The sequence below is a fragment of the Rhinolophus ferrumequinum genome, chromosome 25, assembly GCF_004115265.2.
Source record: "Rhinolophus ferrumequinum isolate MPI-CBG mRhiFer1 chromosome 25, mRhiFer1_v1.p, whole genome shotgun sequence".
NCBI lineage: Eukaryota > Metazoa > Chordata > Mammalia > Chiroptera > Rhinolophidae > Rhinolophus > Rhinolophus ferrumequinum.
In genome coordinates this window covers 752,197-769,744 of record NC_046308.1, presented here as the reverse complement: position 1 = coordinate 769,744, position 17,548 = coordinate 752,197, and the positions used below count along the sequence as shown (strand labels likewise).

At 51.8% G+C, this 17,548-nt stretch overlaps 1 protein-coding gene across 3 annotated transcripts in view; it reads left to right on the top strand.

Moving 5' to 3' along the window:
* Nucleotides 1–17,548, top strand: part of SFSWAP (splicing factor SWAP) — a 66,240-nt gene that overhangs the window by 11,966 nt on the left and 36,726 nt on the right. For all 3 annotated transcript variants that reach the window (XM_033097733.1, XM_033097732.1, XM_033097734.1), the window contains 2 exons: nucleotides 663–775; nucleotides 1,624–1,759. In XM_033097733.1, the coding sequence (XP_032953624.1) occupies nucleotides 663–775; nucleotides 1,624–1,759 (249 nt within the window). The remainder of the gene's footprint in view (nucleotides 1–662; nucleotides 776–1,623; nucleotides 1,760–17,548) is intronic.

The following is a 17,548-nucleotide window of genomic DNA, read 5'->3' as shown; positions in this document are numbered from 1 at the left end:
TTGGCCCTCCGTTTGGCTGGGTGACGTTCCTTAGAAAGCAGCCTGCATCGTGCCCGTCCTGGCAGCCCCGCACCGGTGGTTAGGCAGCAGCTGAGGTTACACACGTCCACAGGGTGGCATGGATGATTTCACCCATCTCTGCCTTGAGCTGTTGTTCTTATAACAGTATCTAAATTGGGGGTTCTTCGTACAAAGGCCAGTTAACTCTATTTTGAATAGTATTCAGACATCAGTCTTTGTATGTCTGCCATTGAATTTTCTCTTCAGCTGAAACCTGATTTTCAAAATCAGTTGTATAAATCTTACGGCAGATCTTGTCTCTCTGTTTATTGTAGTTTTTAAAAATATCCGTTACTGTTATTTTATGTTTCATATACCAGTAAGATTTTTGTCTTTTTTTTTCTTTTAATTGAGATACGTAATAGGTGTGGACTAGTAAATGCTGGAGGGAGGTTGCCAGCTGGATGGGGCTGGACCCTTCCTTCCACCTGGCTTTCTGCCGAACTACTCGGGCGGCAGGAATATTTCCACAGGTGTTTTGGGGCAGATAACCAAGAAACAACTGCATACAGCTCTGCTCTTGTCTGCTTCTGAGTTTTTACGTAGCTGATTTGTACCTCTCTCACCAACGCCAGAACCTTGAAATGTGCTTTCGCTTTCAGAGTCCGGGGTAAGCTCTGACAATGAGGACGATGAGGACGAAGAAGATGGGAACTACCTGCACCCCTCTCTCTTTGCTTCCAAGAAGTGTAACCGTCTGGAAGAGCTCATGAAGGTGGTTATGAACCTTATTTCTTGTGCCAACACAACTTCTGCTAATATAATTTCAGAAAATGAGTAAGGGAGCATTTCTGTTGTATAACAGCTATGTCTTATTTTTATCATCGTTGAGGTCTGTTTTGCATTTGTTTTTTGCTTCCTTTGTTTCTTACGTATCCCGTTTTATAAAATTCACAAATTATTTTCATTTTATTACAATTGTACCATTTGGGATATTTAGAGTAGGTAGAATGTCAGTTAAGACTTGAAGTTGTTCCGTTGTGATGAGATTGGATTTTATAGGTTTCCAGAGTACGTGCTGCTAGAAATCGTCTGTTAGCGTCACAGCACCAGCACGTGGTACCAGAAACGTAAATTTTTCTTCTGATTGTCCCGTCCTCCCTGTTGTAAAGGCGTCGCCCGGTGTGATGTGGGCAGTTCACACTCACTCTGCCGTTTTTGATGTGAACGCAGGAGTCCCTGGGACTTTGGCACACGGCATACAGGGTGACTGACCCTGTGGGGGGCTGCCAGCCCATTGATGGGACTCGAAGAGCTGCTGGTGATTAACAGCCAGACACATTGCTGTGAGGAAGGACACAGCTGAGAGTTGTGAGTGAACTTGGATGCTCACACTGTCAGTAACAAGTCTAGTCCTGCTCACTCCTCCTTCCTTTCCTTAGCAGTTACGAGAAGGATGGGAGCCGCCCGCGTGCTTGGTTCCTCCAGACGCGCAGCCAGCTACCCGTGTGTGCACGTGGCGCATGCACTGAGGGTCCTGCAGCACGTGCACTGTGTGCTGGGCTGGAGCTGAGCCTTCTTGCCACAGAGAGTGGTGTGTGACTGTGCTCTCTCTGTCTGCAGCCTTTGAAGGTGGTGGACCCGGACCACCCCCTGGCCATGCTGGTCCGCAAAGCCCAGGCTGACAGTCCCGCCCCCACCCCACCTGCGGCCGATGGTGCCGCCGTGCAGCCCGCCCAGGCGGAGTACACCGCGGACTGTGAGTACCTGGCTGGGCCCTCTGGCTGCCCCAGCTGCGGGGTTTCCCGAGAGGAGTGGGGCAGTGGTGCAGGTCTGGCAGCGGCGCCGAGGCGCTCAGGTCCCCGGGTCCCCTGTTCAGTGTCCTTAGGACTCGGCCGTGTCCTTCTGCTTGGCACCATGTCCAGCGTCAGCTCTGCATTCCAGGAAGAACGAGGAGGAAGGGAAGGGCAGAAGGCAGGTCCGGGGGGACTCAGGCCTCTGCAGGGACCGCCCCAGAAGCCATGCCCGGTGACGTCCTTTCACTCGCCTGGACCAGGACGATGCCCCTGGTCTTCCCGTCCCACGGCACAGGCTGGGGAGTGGGCTTTCGGTCAGACGCACTGCTGCCCTCGACAAAAGCAGGCTCTGATAAGAACAGGGAGGACGGACACGAGTGGGCATGCGGTGTTTTCTGCCCCGGCGATGATGCACGTGCCTCGGCTCGCCCCAGGTCCCACTCACTACCCCGACCTTTCCAGTGACTGCGGATTATTCATGGAGGCAGATCTTGAAGCTCTCTCAGGAAGTCATTTGGAAATATTTGACCTTGGTCTCACTGTCAGGTCTTTTTAAAATTATTTCCTTCAGGAGTTAAATACGGAAGGAGAGAAGAACCTTTAGCAAAGCCACAGGAATCCACTTCACGTGGAAATCGGGTCCGATGAACCCGTCTGTAAAGCTTGTCGCTTTCAGTTAGAGACTGACAGCAGCCTGAGATCAGTTCTCGCTTACGTAGCTGCCCGCTGCTCGTTGTTGGGACCGAACTTGTGTTAAATAGTAGCCGTGTCCTTCCGCACTTCCCTTCGAGCACCGGCCTCAATAATGTGTCATTTTGATGTGCGAAATGAACATTTTTAGATTTTAAAAATCAGTTACTTGAGTGACCTTGATGCTTGTGTCCTTAAAAAAACCTCTTAAAGAACATAGATGGTTTCTTTCAATGATTGAGTTGAGTCAGCTTGCATTTCTTTGTCCACATCGGGGGCAGAGCTGGTGTCGCAGGTGTCGGCTCCTGTCCGTGTCCGAGACGGGTGCTCCCTGAGGTATCCGCAGGCCCCTCCCTGCTGCCTGCGGCCTGCGCCTGGCGGGGTTTTGTCCAGCAGCCTGTACACGTGAATGAGGCTCAGTAGTGACCCCGGCACTGTGCCCCCATCTCCCGTCAGGCCTGGAGAAGTTCACAGGCTCGAACGTCTCTCCGGCTTCCTCTCTTTCCTTTTGCAAACCCGTCTGAAGTTCCACAAGTTAAAGGCAGTTCCCCTGTCTTTCCCTGACTTCCTTCCACTGGCTCCCTTGGTTATTAAACTCCGTTGCACGGGGAAGGAAGCGAAATGCAGGGCGGTGACCTCACGTGATTATTCGGTCTGCTTATCACTGGTGTACATACCGCTAAATGCTGGGGTCGGAAATGGTACGGTGTGTCTGCAAACCCACAGGGCAACAGAGGGGACAGAAGCCAAGGGTGGGGCAGGCCGCAGTGGCTGCTGCGTGACACCCGGTGTTTCTGTGAGATCCTGTGGTCTGATTGGTGACAGTGGCCTAGGCTGAATAATGGCGGTGGGATGATCAGAAGAGTGGGCGGGCTCCACGGGGCTCACTGCGGTCCCTCCTGGGGTCCCTCCCGCGGTCCCTCCCGCAGTCCCTCCTGCGGTCTCTCCTGCGCCCTGGGGGCCCCAAAGGCCAGCATGGGCTGTGCGAGAGTCCTGTGTTAGGTGTCTGTACACCCTGCGGGCCTTCCCACAGCTGTGACATCTGGCTCCCACAGGCCAGCCCACAGCTGTGACATCTGGCTCCCGCCTGACCCGGGCTCCCCCCAGTCAGTGGTCCAGCAGGGACACCAGTTAGTGACCACCTCTTCTCTCAGTAAAGTGGTCGTTTTCACAGCTGTCTTCTCCCCGACACATTTGGGGAGTGACAGGGCGTTTGGGGATCGCACCTCCTGTTACGGTTTAGTTTTAGACACATGCCCTGCACTGAGGCCAGCCTCAGTCTAACCAGTCTAGCCCAGTGGACACAGAGTCTGCGGACCGAACCGTGGTTGATCAGACACGATTGGCAGTGCCAGAGGGCACGGACTAAGCAAGAATGTCTCAGTTTAGAACTGTCAGCCAAAATTCATATTTTGTAAAACTACAAAGCAGTCCAGCAACACACGGCAAGGAACGTGCTGCTCAGAGGCGCCCGCCTGCGTCCAGCCTCCACTGTGGAGGTGGGAGGGGTCGTGGGTGCAAAGCAGTGGGACAGGGCTTCTCTGTGGTCCCTTGCTCAGCTGTGGTCAGCACTGCTCAGGCTTAGGGGCGGGGAGTTCAGTAGCAGGACCCTCGGCAGAGGGGAGCGAGTGGGTGGTGTGGGGAAGGGGACCCAGGTGACACTGGGTCACAGCCCTTGTGACACTGCGCTGCGAGGAGGGGAAGGGGCAGTGCTTGGAGAATGAGCAGCCCCGGGAGCGCCCCCTCTGAGCAGGGGCCCGGAGGGTTGCCACGACAACCACCTGTCCAGGACCCAGGGGTCATAGGGTGGGAGGTAGCCGGGACGGTTGGCTGGACTGTCCAGTTTCCAGGGGGAGCCATGGGCTAGAGGAACGCCCACCGGAAGTAAATGGAAGCACCTGCTCTCAGGCGCTCAAAGGCGTTGGTTTTTATCTGTGGGTAGATCTATGTTTATCTGGAAAATAGCCATCAAGAACCTGGAAGTGTGGGAAAGAGGCACGAGAAGGAGAGGCGTGCCCTGCGGATTGTAAAGTGAGGCGTTACGGTAGAAGACCTCCCGGGGCCTAAATAGCTGGCTGTCTAAATGAAATGTGTGATGAGAACAGGTCTCAAAACGCTGCTACTGGCATGAAACATCTTTGAACTTGAAACATGGCAGTGAGCTGTCGGCATGTCCTGCGCTGTGGGGCTGCAGCCTTCCCACGGAGCGGCGCCCTCGGCTCAGCCACGGCGGGTGAGGCGAGCACCAGGCGCCCTGAGCGGAGCTCCAGGCCGACCGTACGGCTTCAAGGCTTTTATGGTCATGTCTGCCTTCTCTAGTTCTGCAAGTACTTTTTAAGCAATTGGCCGATCTTTCCAAAGGATCCAGTTTCGTTTTCACAGGACAATAATTCTCTTTTCTCAAATTTCATCTGTTGCCATAAATTTGAGCTAAATGCATAATTACGGGAAAAAATATTTTAAGAAAAAACTGCTGGTAAGAACAACCAGGCCCAGCCATCCTCAGGGGCGCGCTCTGCTCTGGTGTGTGGGTTGGTCAGGGCACTGGGGGCCCAGCATAAAAACCAGGGACCCCAGAGGCAAGAATGAGTGAGACCCCACAGACAGAGTCCCGTCAGCATGAGAGCCTAGAAGAGGAAAGGCGCCGACATCTGAGGAAAAGAGTGGTGTCGGCGGAAAGCTGTTTGGGAAACATCTCATTAGAGCCTCGCCTTTCGTCCAACAGCAGAATCCCTTCCAGGTGTAAGTGCAGATGTGAGAATCCTCAGGAAATGAGGATACTTCAGCAGATAAAGAGTCAATTATTTTAAGTCAACAGACATTATGTTCAAGTAATGAAAAAAAACCTCCGAGAAAGCAGAAAAAACTATCTTAACACACAAACAGCTTTTGCAGTCAAATCGGAAAAAACAAAACAAAACAAAAATAGTCCAGTAGAAAAACCGCTTTTACAGTCAAATAGGGGAAAACTAATAGTGCAGTAGGAAAATGAACTGCAGAGTGAGTAACTCACGAAGGTAAAATGGCCATCCTTTTTTTTTTTAAGGTCTGCCCTTGCTCCCCACTCAAATGGCATCGTGTGTGCTGATTTAGGACCTAGTGTTCGTCGGGACTGAAATGCACTGTCCCGTTACCTGGACTGTGGCAAACGTGGTAGGGACACGAGACTCACAGCAGGAAGGCACATAATCGCAGGCACACAGGACAGTTTGGAATCATAATCCTTAGGATCAAATAGAGGTTTCTGGGCTGTTGAAACGTTATTCCACATGTACAAGTTTTAATTTCTTAACAATTATAGAGATTAAATAGAAGAAATCGAGATGCTACTGCGGCGACATGCCATCTTCCAGCTGTCACAGCAGCAAAGGAGGAAAGGACGGACGCTTACAACTGCAGGCAGGAGAGCTCGCTTGTGCCCCCGGGAGAAGGCCGAGCTGGCAGAGAAGGCAGGCCTTTGCCCGGAGTTCTGCATAGCGTGCACGTGCACACAGACCTGTCAGGATAGCCACAGTGTGCGCTCTAAGGGACACATTGGTGGCAGTTGGGCGGAGATGCCCTCTGCGTCCGTCAGACGAGCACCCGTGGGTAAGTGTTAAGTTAGGGTGCGCTTGCTCACAGGACCGTGGGAGCTAGAGTGAGAGCAAGGCGTGTGCTCTAGGAACACATGCCGCCCATGGCACGTCGACACAGGATGCGGGCGAGTAGGGCTAGCAGGAGACCCCCGTGTTCAATGCACAAGTGAGGAGATTGCATTTGAACCGTATTCACCCTCAGAAAAACACAGCTTTTGTGTGATGCTTGCTTTGAAACTAAACTAGTGTCTGGAGTTAATCCTTTGCAGCTCTGTGATTTTAGTCTGTAGTCTCAGGTTCTTTTGTCACGGGGACAGCTTGAGCCGTCCTGAGCAGCCCTGAGCAGCATTTCCCCTCAAAGGCTGGCTCCCCTCCTGCTGGGGCCATCACAGGTGGTTGGGATCAGTAAGCTTTCCATCCTTTTATGTTACTAGGAATTGACTGTCACCTTAGGATATATGCAGTCCTTCCTTTTTACTTACTTTCTACTGACCAGAAGTTTTCCTAGATTTTGGCAGCCTGGGAGGAAAAGCATCTATTTTTATTTTGAAAGACTTTTTCTAGAAGCTCCTTAAATATAGATACATAAAGCTAACAATTTCTTTTGTTTGTTAGCCTGACAGTGAACTATTTGCATGCTTTTTATTTTTTGTTATTATTCAGTTGTCTTCTGCTGTTTAGCTATAAATCCTTGCAGAAGAGCCTAATAAATAAAACTAATTATGCAAGAAGTAATAATACTGAAATACTGCCCAATATTATACCATGCTGTTTTTGAAAAAGAATGTCAACTCGTTTTTTAAAAACTGTTTCATTCTAAGAATAACTTAAATGAAATTAAGCCATATCATGTGGCTAGACTAGCTATTTTCTTCTATTTTTTAAATGTGGCTTGGCTGTTGTTTATGGCATTTTCTATTCTTTTGAGCAAAACCATGACCTTGAAGTGATTTACTTACCTTCTAAACCCTTTTTTAAAATGGCCTTATAGTCAAGTCAAGAGAAGTAAAAGAAAGTATTACCTAAGATCCCACCATCCAGAAATAGCTTTCTTTCCGCAGAATTTCTTTACTTTTAATTACGTACCAACTAGTTGATCTTTTAGTTCTTTACAAAGAAAATTAAGAAAGTTACATCCGCATGTTACATGGTTTTAAAATCCTAATTCCAATTTATTTACATATAAGATGGAGGGTCCGGCAGCTGACCATTGTCACAGACTTGTTGCATTCAGCGATACGACACATCCTGCAAAAGTCACGGACACACTCAAAATGTGTCTCAAATACAGTAAAAATGTATGCACAATAGAGGTGATTTAGGGTGACAAGGAAGGAGTATAACTTCCCTTGGCTGCAATGCAGAAATTAGGGTCCATGGCTGTAGTCAGGGCACAGAGCAGAGAGAGGCGAGCGAGCACAGCCATGCAGGGCAAGCCTGGCCAGGTTTGCACGCTCACCGATGGGTGTGTCTGCTCACCTGATGGGTGGTGTGTCTGCGTGCCAGGACTAAATTGCTATCTTGCTACAAGAACCGAACCAAGTGAAAAGGAAGTGCCGTGGCTTCGTGCTGCTCACCTGTAGATTGGATCGTACTTCGTGTGGGACGTAAAAACAGCAAGGAGCTCCAGAAGTAAATCACCATTTGGGTAAATGAAACAAAAGGCTTCACTACTCGCAGAGCTTAGTTGTACCTCCTGGACTAGAAGCATTTTGTAGACAAAGTTATGTTTCACAAAATTGAAAGGTCATTCAGGTGAAGGGAGAAGACCTTTTCCACACACACTTAAAATCTGAAACTTTGAAATGGCCTGAGTCTCCTGGGGGTTGGTGCGCTTGCTGGCCTGTTGTTTCCATGGGACTGCACGAGAAGCACCCCCTTCATCCTGCAGCTCAGTCCAAATGCCTGTTTCTTGCTCCAGTAGCTTCAAGCTGTGTGTACATGAGTCGGTGTTGGGGCCGTCTGCCTGGATCTGCCTGACAGTCTCCTCTCCGCCCATGGAGCAGATCCATGTCCACAGGACATGCCTGTGGCTCCTCACCTGTTCTTCCACTCCTACCGTTGTGACATGGCTTCATGCCAAGTAGACAGGTATGCAGGAGCCTCTTCATTTTGTCACCTCTGAGGTAGCCCCACATGCCACCACACCTGTCACCATGTCATCCGTCAGGTCTGGTGCATGGGCACTTGGATGTCACCGGCACAGCTGGATCCAGGCGGCCTTCACCCTTTTTGCTCATCTTAAAGTATTGAGAGTGTTTTCACAGGACGCGTTCCTGGGGAGACGGTGGACACCGTGCAAGGATGAGAGTTTTCACCTCCAAATAGATCTCGACACCTGAGTGGGTTCACCTGCTCGGAGGGAGGACAAGGCTTTTTTTCTCCCTGAAGCTCCGACACACTTCGAGTGTGAAGGCTTTTATTAATTTCACACCTCCAGGCCCAGTTTGCCTGTCTGCACTGGAAGTGTCGGCTCCTCCTTCATTCCCAGCGAAACCTTCATTCCCAGGAAACGGGCCACACGGCTCCCTGTCCTCCCGAGAATGACCGACGGGCCACGTGGCTCTGAGCTGGCCATGTCAGCGCCTTCAGTACAACTTCAGCACATCTGACCCCCATCCTGTCACCCGCCCTTTGAACCTGCTCCTTCCCATCTCCGGCATCTCCGTTTTGTTCTCTTGTTCCTCAAGTCAGACCCCTTTCCAGTGTAAATCTCAAGAAGGCTTGCATACACTTGAAGTTCGAACTTCTTACAGTTTGGATTCTGTAGCATTAAAGGGACATTGCGAGCTTCAGTGCCTAAATTCCTTTCAGACAGTCTTGCTTCTTCCTGAAAAGCCACCTCCCACAGCATGAGTTTGTCCACTTCAGTCTCCCTGGAAGTAGAGCAGCGGCCATCGTCCCCCTTCCCGGTATAGTGTCTACTGGTGGTCCCGCTGGAGGCCCGCAAAGCATTTCACGAGGCGCTGAGTCACCAAGTGTCAGCGTGGTGCCGGAGTCAATGTGGTGCCTGTCGAGTCTGCTTTCTGTTTTGGTTCACCGACCATCAGCAGCTTCACAAGGGTGGTTACGTCAAGCTCTTTTGTCGGAGTTGCTTTTTATGGAGTGTTGTTTTCCTACACAAACGCATCCTGTGCTCGGCGGTGGGCTCTGCGGTTGTCAGTGGTGCTGGTCACACACACGGTTTCAGAATCCAGGTTGAACTGGAGCTACTCTTTGTGCTGAGGACGACTGTTCCGGAAGGTGATTGGGCCGAGCTCATGCAAACCCACCTCTGTTGTCTCCTGGAGGAAGGTTGTTCTTAATGAAGCCACCACCGCCGATCTTCACAGATTTGTTTCCTTCGGCTGAGGACACTGGGCATGGAGGTTTCTGGACTGCGTTCAGTTTCTTCACCAGGTCGAAAGTCCGGGTGAAATGACAAGCTGCTCTGCAAGCCGACCTCCCTTTTGTGTCCACCCGGTGGCTACAAGCTCACTGTCTGCAGTAACGATGTCACCAGTGCCTGACGTGCTGCCCGCTGCTCCGCTTGTGTCCACGTCAACCCCCATCGGGAGCTTGGCAGAGACGGCTGTTGCATCACCTCCAGAAAGAGCCAATTTCAGCATGAGGCGAGCGTCATTGACACAGTGGAGAAAACTGAGGTCGTCATGGTAAACAGAGGGAAAGTGAGAAGCTCGCATCTCTAGAATGCAGATAATCTTTACACAAAGAGGGCTGTGTAGATAGAAATACTTGTGTTTAAGTGGAAATAAGTTTTCTAATTTTACTTGAATTTAACAGAAGAACCTATACTCAAAAATCAAAGTGAAGTAATTGCTGAGCCACAGATAACAGTTTCTTCCATAACAAGTATTCAGTCTAAAGATTAGGAGAAGATTAAAGAGGTTGGAATTGTAGGGTTTTTTTAAGCTGTGTTTTTGTCTGAGATGTTAGAAATAACAATGAAACGGGAGGAAAGGGAGTGCTCCCAGATCCCTGCTTCGCCCAGCCCTCCCTCCCGTCTTGTGTCATGTTGCGCGCTTCCGATCTGCAGTGACAATTGTGTTGTGTCACTGCGAGTCTCAGTGCTGTGGTCCAGTGGGTTTGTTTCCCCAGCACAGCCCCCTATTCAAGTTCTTACCTGCTTCGTCTCTTGGGAGTTTGAATGTCATAAACAAGTTTTCACAAGAGTTCTGTTTCATGAATTCTTGCACACTTGGGAAAGGCCTAACTGGTAAAAGCTGTCTGGGTATAAAGTTCTTGGGTAGCGTTTTTGCTCCGTGTGATCACAGAGCAGCCTGTGCCGGCTGACATCAGCCACTGACGTTGTGTGGCTCTGTTGGTTGGCTGGTTGTCGGTCGTTGCTCCTGGGTGCTGTCCTCTGTGACCTCTCATGCTTGAAAATGTCTGTCTGTTGTCTTTTGGCACAAACAGAATTTGGTGGAGAGTAAACACTGAGTGACACTCACCCAGGACTGAGGAGCCTTGCTGAGTGTCTTCTGGATGGAGTGTTCTGTGAAAGGCAGGGCAGCGTAACCCCCACCGAGGCGGCTGCTTGCCTGGCTGGACGCCTGAGGACATCTTCCTGCAGCCTTACGTTTAGTAACGTAATCAGCTGGCATGCCCCAGTTTTCCTGAGACAGACTACACACCTCTGCTGGGGCGTGAAGAAAGCTGCACGCCCGTTCTTAACAAGGCAGAGGGGAGCTCCAACGGCTGAATTTATGGGTACCAAAGTTTGAATTTCAAAGAACGTTACGTCGTGAGATGTCATTCTGTGTCGTTGTCAACCGTGTAAAAATGTGAGAATTATCTGAGCTCTCCCAGGTTGCACAGAAGCTTGCGAGACCACTCTACCCGGGGGATGGGGAGGATGGGGGGGACAGGACCCGCCACCCAGCGCAGTCACCACCCGGGGTGGGGGCAGGACCCGCCACCCAGCGCAGTCACCACCGGGTGGTGGGCAGGACCCGCCACCCAGCGCAGTCACCACCCGGGGCGGGGGCAGGACCCGCCACCCAGCGCAATCACCACCTGGAGGGTGGGCAGGACCCGCCACCCAGCGCAGTCACCACCCGGGGCGGGGGCAGGACCCGCCACCCAGCGCAGTCACCACCTGGGCGGTGGGCAGGACCCGCCACCTCACTGCTAGTTTATTTCCTTCTCTTTGTGCTCGATTAAACTCCTGTCCCACCTACCTGCCTGTGGCTCAGGACACTCAATGGCCACCCGGGCTGTTTCCTTCCTGACTGAGGGCTGGGCCGTAAGTGTGCGATGTGCCTTTCTGGTCGGTCGGTCTGTCTTGCTGGCTGGGCCTGAACTTGCCCTGTCATCCCCCACGCTGGCAGCTCTGTGCCGCCTGGTTGTCCCCACACTGCGTCTGCTCTGAGGCCCTTGTCTTCCCTCCCAGGTGCCAGTGACCTGCGCTTGCCTCTGCTTCTCTGGATGTGCGCTGCAGGTCACAGGCTTAGGTCCTTCCTTGTTCATCCAGAGCGCTCTAGAAACTTCTTATGGAATAGGCCTCCAGAACCTCAGTACAGGATTAGAAACACAGAACTGTCCTTGGGGGTCACTGGTGACTTTACATAGTGGCTACAGGCAGGCTTTTCTAGAAGAAAGTTCATTCACTAAAAAGAGAGACAGATCCCTTTTAAACACTGGGCTACAACCGCCAAGCAGTACGTTCCTGTCCAAGACTGCTCACTGGTGGTTCCACAGACTGCTGTCCTGTGTCACTGCAGGACCGGCCAGCTCGTCGGATTCCAGGGCTCTGACAGCCAAGCAAGCCTCTGTTTGTGTGGGGACTTCCTGTGACACTGGGTTGTCAGGAGGGCATAGGAAGTCAATCAAATGAGCAGTGGTCACGAGGCTGTTAGCAGGGCAGTGGGTCCCCATTCTCCACGGCGGCAGGTGGTCTCAAGGCTTCTCTCGGTTGGAGCACATTGAGACCACATGTGATGGGCCAAACGGTAAGTGCATCTGAGGATTTGGGCGGGATGCAAAGAACAATAGTATTCTTTTACTTAAAGACTGTGGAGTTAGCATTTTAAGGAGTTCTGGGTTCATTTCACTGTGGTTCTTTCCTTGCACTTCAAGGCTGCATATGATTGGAGCTAAGAGACGACTGGCCCGCCTGCAGCCCCCAGCAAACAGCTAGACGGGTCTTGTAGGAATTCTTGAAAATTATCTGGGGCCAGGAGGTGAAGCCAGTCTTGAGAATGGAGACAAGGTGACAGTTGGGTGGATAAGAGAACCTCAGTGAAGGGAGAGGATTTTCAGCCTGTCTTCTCTGATGCTACTTCCGAGGGACCGTGAAGGCTTTAATGTCCCCTGGGTCCCTCGGGCACTTGCTCGCCCTCAGAAATGCGGGATTCAGTAGTAACAGTGTTTGTTACAGAATTGCGCTGTCGGTGTTTAAATAGACACATCATTGTGACCTCTCCTGTGTGAAGAAAGCACAGATTCAACTGTGGCAGAAAAAAGTCATCGCTAGGTGGCCCGCTTTGCCTGGGGGCCCTGGAACAGTAACGGCGAGGTCGGGGCCACAGACGGAGTAAACACCCTTAGTGCGGTTAGTCCAGCCGAGGGGGTGGTGGTGCAGAGAGCTTCACGTTCCACGGGGGGTCACCCTGAAAGGCATTTGCTCTGACAATTGGCTCCCAGCCAAGTCAGTACAGGGTCGTGGTGTGGCACTGGGGACACCTTCTGGCAGGGGCCCAGCTGGTCCCAGCGCTGTCGGCTCTCAGTTCCCCTCCGAGAGTCCAGCTTGACTGAAGTCGACTCCACGGACACTCTGTGGTTTGGGAACTTTCTGCAGTTCTGGGCAGGCTCTGCACAGGAGGACGTCAGGGGGCTGCCAGGAACCTGAGGGGGAGCCTGCACTCCATGTGTGTTAGGGCTGGTGCGTCCCAGCCTCTCAATAGAATCCACTGAGGCCTCAGAAATCTGGGGACACGGGGACAAAGGATGACGGTCTCTTACAACTACTCCCTCCTTTTGGAAGTACTTTGGGCATTATCAGCCGCCCGGGCCCTGCCCCCCGGTCCACCTTGCCCCCCGTCTTTCCTCTCATCCACTCTTGTCTTATGGACACTTTCCGTGTGTGAGCTTCTGGCCTGCTCTGCTCTGCTCCATCCGCACACCTGCTGGACGGAAGCTGCGGCGGGCGGGTTTGTCTGTGGCGGGCTCTGCTGGATCCCCAGCCCAAGGGCCTCTGACACACGTGCATGTTCAGTAAACGCTGGCCAGGTGGACAGACGAACCAGCAAGGAGTACACTGAAAAGGAGCATGAATAATATTTGTCTCAACTCCGTCCTGAGCCGAATACGATAAATAGGACACTCATCCCCATTCCATTATAATGAGGACACTTTAAAATGTTATTTTAATCAAAGTGATACACAGATACCACTTTAAGTGTTTATTTTTAACTGCTTTGTCTTTGAGTTTTTGATGATTACCTTCATCCCTCTAAATACTGTTGTTTCTGGATTTATCAACTTCACATTCGCTCTGACCTCTTCCTGTTACGACAAATGACAATTCCGCTTATTTACCCAGGTTACATGTTTAGTTTATTTTGGTTACTTTGTAACCTTACCTAATACACTTAAGCCTCTATTTTGTAATCAAAAGTCAAGAGGAAACAAACAACACAAATAGGTGATTCATCAAGCTGTGGGGGTCCTCTGTAGTCTGGACGCGTGGACAAGCCACCAGCTGTGGACAAACTACAACCTGTGTTACAGTGCCGGCTGTCAGGCCCCCAGGCAGTCAGTCACAGGAGAGCGTGGCCCGTGTGGGCCTCTTATAACGCTGCCGTCTCTAAGCCAGCCTGGGTTTGGGCTGCCTCGTGTTTACTCCTGTGGGGACGGCAGGCAGCTTCTCCGCTCGTCACTGGTGACGCTCAGGCTGCGTGTGGTGGCCGCGGCTGTATGTCTTGAGCTGCCTGCCCCTGCCCCCGTGGAGTGGCTGTGTTTCCCCATGACTTCTTTTCATCGCCTCCCTGTTGGTTGATTGGTTGGTTGGCTGGTTGGTTTGTTTGCTCCTGTATTTTTCTGGCGCACGTCCTCCAAGAAAGGGTACCCAAGAAATAGGTACCCAGGAAGACAATTTTTTTTTTAATTCTTGGGTGTCTGAAAATGCCCTAATTATGCTGTCCCGTTTGGTAGGTAGTTTGGAGGGTCTAGCATGGTGGGTTGGAAGGTTCTGGGCTGCTGTCCCCAGTAGCCTTTGCTGCTGCCGTGAAGCCTCAGGCCATTTCAGCATTCATTCCCTCACCTGTGATTCGTACTTTCGTCGGCATCATGGCTGTGCCATGCCGGGGGCTCCCGTGAACAAAATCCCGTCCATCCGACACGATGAGCAAATGGATTCCCTGCTCAGTGCAGGGAGTAGAAGGGCCGTGGGAGAGCAGCCAAGCGCAGAGCGGGTTCAAAGCTCCGGACTCGGAGAAGTCCGGCGGTGCGTGCGGCTGGAGACCGCCGGGAGGTCCTGTGCGGGAGGTCCCGTGCAGGAGGCTGGAGGCCGGGTGGACAGGTGGGGGCGCGGCAGCTGGGGCCCTGAGAGCCTCCTCAGCCGCACCCACATCATGGCGCTGGGCAGACAGTGTGGTCTGAACATCCTTGCAAGAACGAAGTACGTCGGGGTTTTTCAGGAGGCACTCCTTGTTCTCCATAGACTCAGTGAAGCTGTTTTCATGAAGTCACACACGTGCTGTGTCTCTCTCCTGAAGTCCTCACGCAGAGGCTGCTCACCAGCCCTCTGAGCCCAGGAACCTTTTCAGCGGGAGGATTCGCTTCTGGGCGCTACATTTATAGGAGATTGAGATCAGTAAATTGGCTCTGATTTTTGCGAGAAGCCAGTGGAGAGGAAGCGCTCTGGAAGTTAATGAGACAGATGTACCTGCCCTGGGTTGGGGAGCACTGCATTTCTCAGCACTATCGGGTGCCTTAGGCTTTTAAGCAGCTGGATTTTTCCATACGACTCTACCTGCCCTTAGAAAAAGTGGGTGCCTGTTGAAATTCCTCACTTGGGTTTATTCGGAGTAGGCATTTGTGGTGCTCATGATGTTTATTTGGTAAATCACGTCAGCATTTAACTTCCTGTAAAACCGATCCCCCCTCCCTCAGGATTTTGAGTCTGTCGTCTCAAATCCTGAATGACAGACCCAGCAAGGTGTGCAGAGTGGTGGCGGCCGGTGCTAAGGGACCAGCGAGCCCTTTGGAGCTCAGGGGTCTGTGGCTTCAGAGCACCCCGACCTGTGTGTCCTTTCCGTGGTCTGGTCCAGGCTTAGCATTCGTGAGAATTTCTGAGTTGGGGGTTGAATACAAAAAACCACATGCGCACTAGTTGGTGGTCATTTTGAAGGGTTTTCAGTTCAAGGATTTCAAGAGCTTGTGACCCGGCGGTGGTGGGTGTGCATGTCATCAGAGAGCCTCTGTGACAGGGAGGTGTCGGCGTGCAGGCCCCTTGTGCACGCGGACATCTTAGCTCAGCGTGCGCCCTGCCGTCAGCCGGCCCCACTCAGTAATGCACGTCGGCGCCCGCTGCAGGCCCGGACTGTGCTAAGGGGCATCGGCACCCCAGCCTGAGGTTGGGTGGGGGCTCGTGAGCTGGCCTGGGAGGGGCAGCACCGGACGGAAAACCTAAAAGGGGCTGCACGGCAGGCAGAACACAGTCCAGGGAGGTGCCGTGGTCAGAAGTGGGGGTGCGCCACCTGCCGTAGCAGGATGGGGGCAGGTCTCAGGTTGCGCTTCCCTTGTGTCTGTCACAGCTTCCCCGGCTTCAGTGTGTGAGGAAAGGGACAGAAATGATACTCTCCCTGAAATCTGTTCATCCCTGACATCCGTGAAATGAGAACCTGGGAGAAACGAAAGGATTCTAAACCCCCCGCAGCAGTGGGTTCCAGGGTCTCGAGTGCCAGCACCTGAGACCCATCCTCACGTCACCAGCCTACGTGCGGGGTCTCACTGCTGCCGGCTCCTTCTGACACGTACGAGGCGAGTTCCTGTTTGCCCTGTAAAGTGTAATTACAATCTTGTTGGAAGGGAGTCAGTCAGTGTGCAGGTGAGAAGTGAGAGACGGGCTCCAGGCGTCGTGTTCCCACCGCTGCTTTGCTGCACGGTTCACTGGGCTGAGTCCCAGTGTCCCCAGGACGCCAGCGTGGGCTGGGGTGTGGCTCGGGGCTTTCAGGTTTGGGCTTTGGGTTTATTTTTACACCTGGACACAGCCTTTTCTTTCTGTGAGTTCAGCTGTGGGTATAAATTTTTCATTGTCTCCTAGCCTGCGTTTTAGGGTGTTTGCAGTGGGCGAGCAGCTGAGGTACATTCATCTGCCATGTTGCCAGCACTATGATTCTTAACAGTTTTAATTTAACGGGATGGGCCATTGAGGACAGTCATTTAGACCAGTGGTCAGTGTGCATGTTAGGACTTTGAAGGGAGTGGTACTGTTTTAGAAACAGTTCACTTGCGTTACATAGAGATCACCTTGCGTTGCAATTGTGTGATATATCTGATAGTTGGAACTTAATTGTAACCTGTTTTGTTTTTATGAATTCACACATCTTATTGGTTGTGGCTATTTAAAATGTATTTTGGCTTTTCCTAAACAAGAGGTTGGCTGTCCAGGACAGGACACGGTGCCTGGCCTTTGTTGAAATGTGACACTTTGGACCGGGCAGCAGCCATCTTGCTGCCCAGACACAGGGCTCCCCTGGGGTGATCTCCGTGGGAGGTGGGGTTACCCCTGCTCTCACTGGTGCCTTGTCGTTTTCTCCTCAGTGGTGGTTCTGCCCCACAGGTGAAAGGAAGGACCTCAGTAGCTTGGTGACCCGAAGGGGGGGTGGGTGACGGTTTCATTCTTTCAGGGATAGCGTGTGTTTACATCCGAATGCCGTGTTTGGTTAGATGATATTTGAGCTGTCCTGTCAGTCTGTCCATCAACAGATCTGTGGTGACGGTGTCAGCCCCCTGCTTCCGCTCACGTCAGACAGCTCATCACCCCTCTCCCTGCTTCCTTCAAACATATTTGAGTGTTTCTGTGGTGAAAGTCATGTGGACAGGATATTGGGGCCACATTTCTTAGTCTGAAAATATGGCATACTGTTCGTGTGTAACAGTGGTCGGTGAGCACCATCAGCTAGAAGAGCAGCTTGGGGGTCCGTCCGCATCGGTCAGTGAGCGCCAGGTCGCCAGCAGCTGTGGAGGCAAGCAGGCTATGCAGGCCTCTGACTGGGGGGACTGTGGGGGGCTGCAGTCCGACTGTTCTGAGAATTTCAGGTTGTCAGACGCTGAGACGTTTCCTGGGGAGCACACATTGCTGGTGACGCTTTCACTGTTTGCAAGTGCTTTTGTTCTAAAGTGGATTAACTGAAAATCAAAATTCCTTAATCAGAAAAATTTTTTCTGTATCCTCTAATGAAGAGGAAATTAAATTTCTGTAATCAGAACCAGTCGTGTATCTACAACAGGATTAGAAGTTAAAATTCTTAATCAGATCAC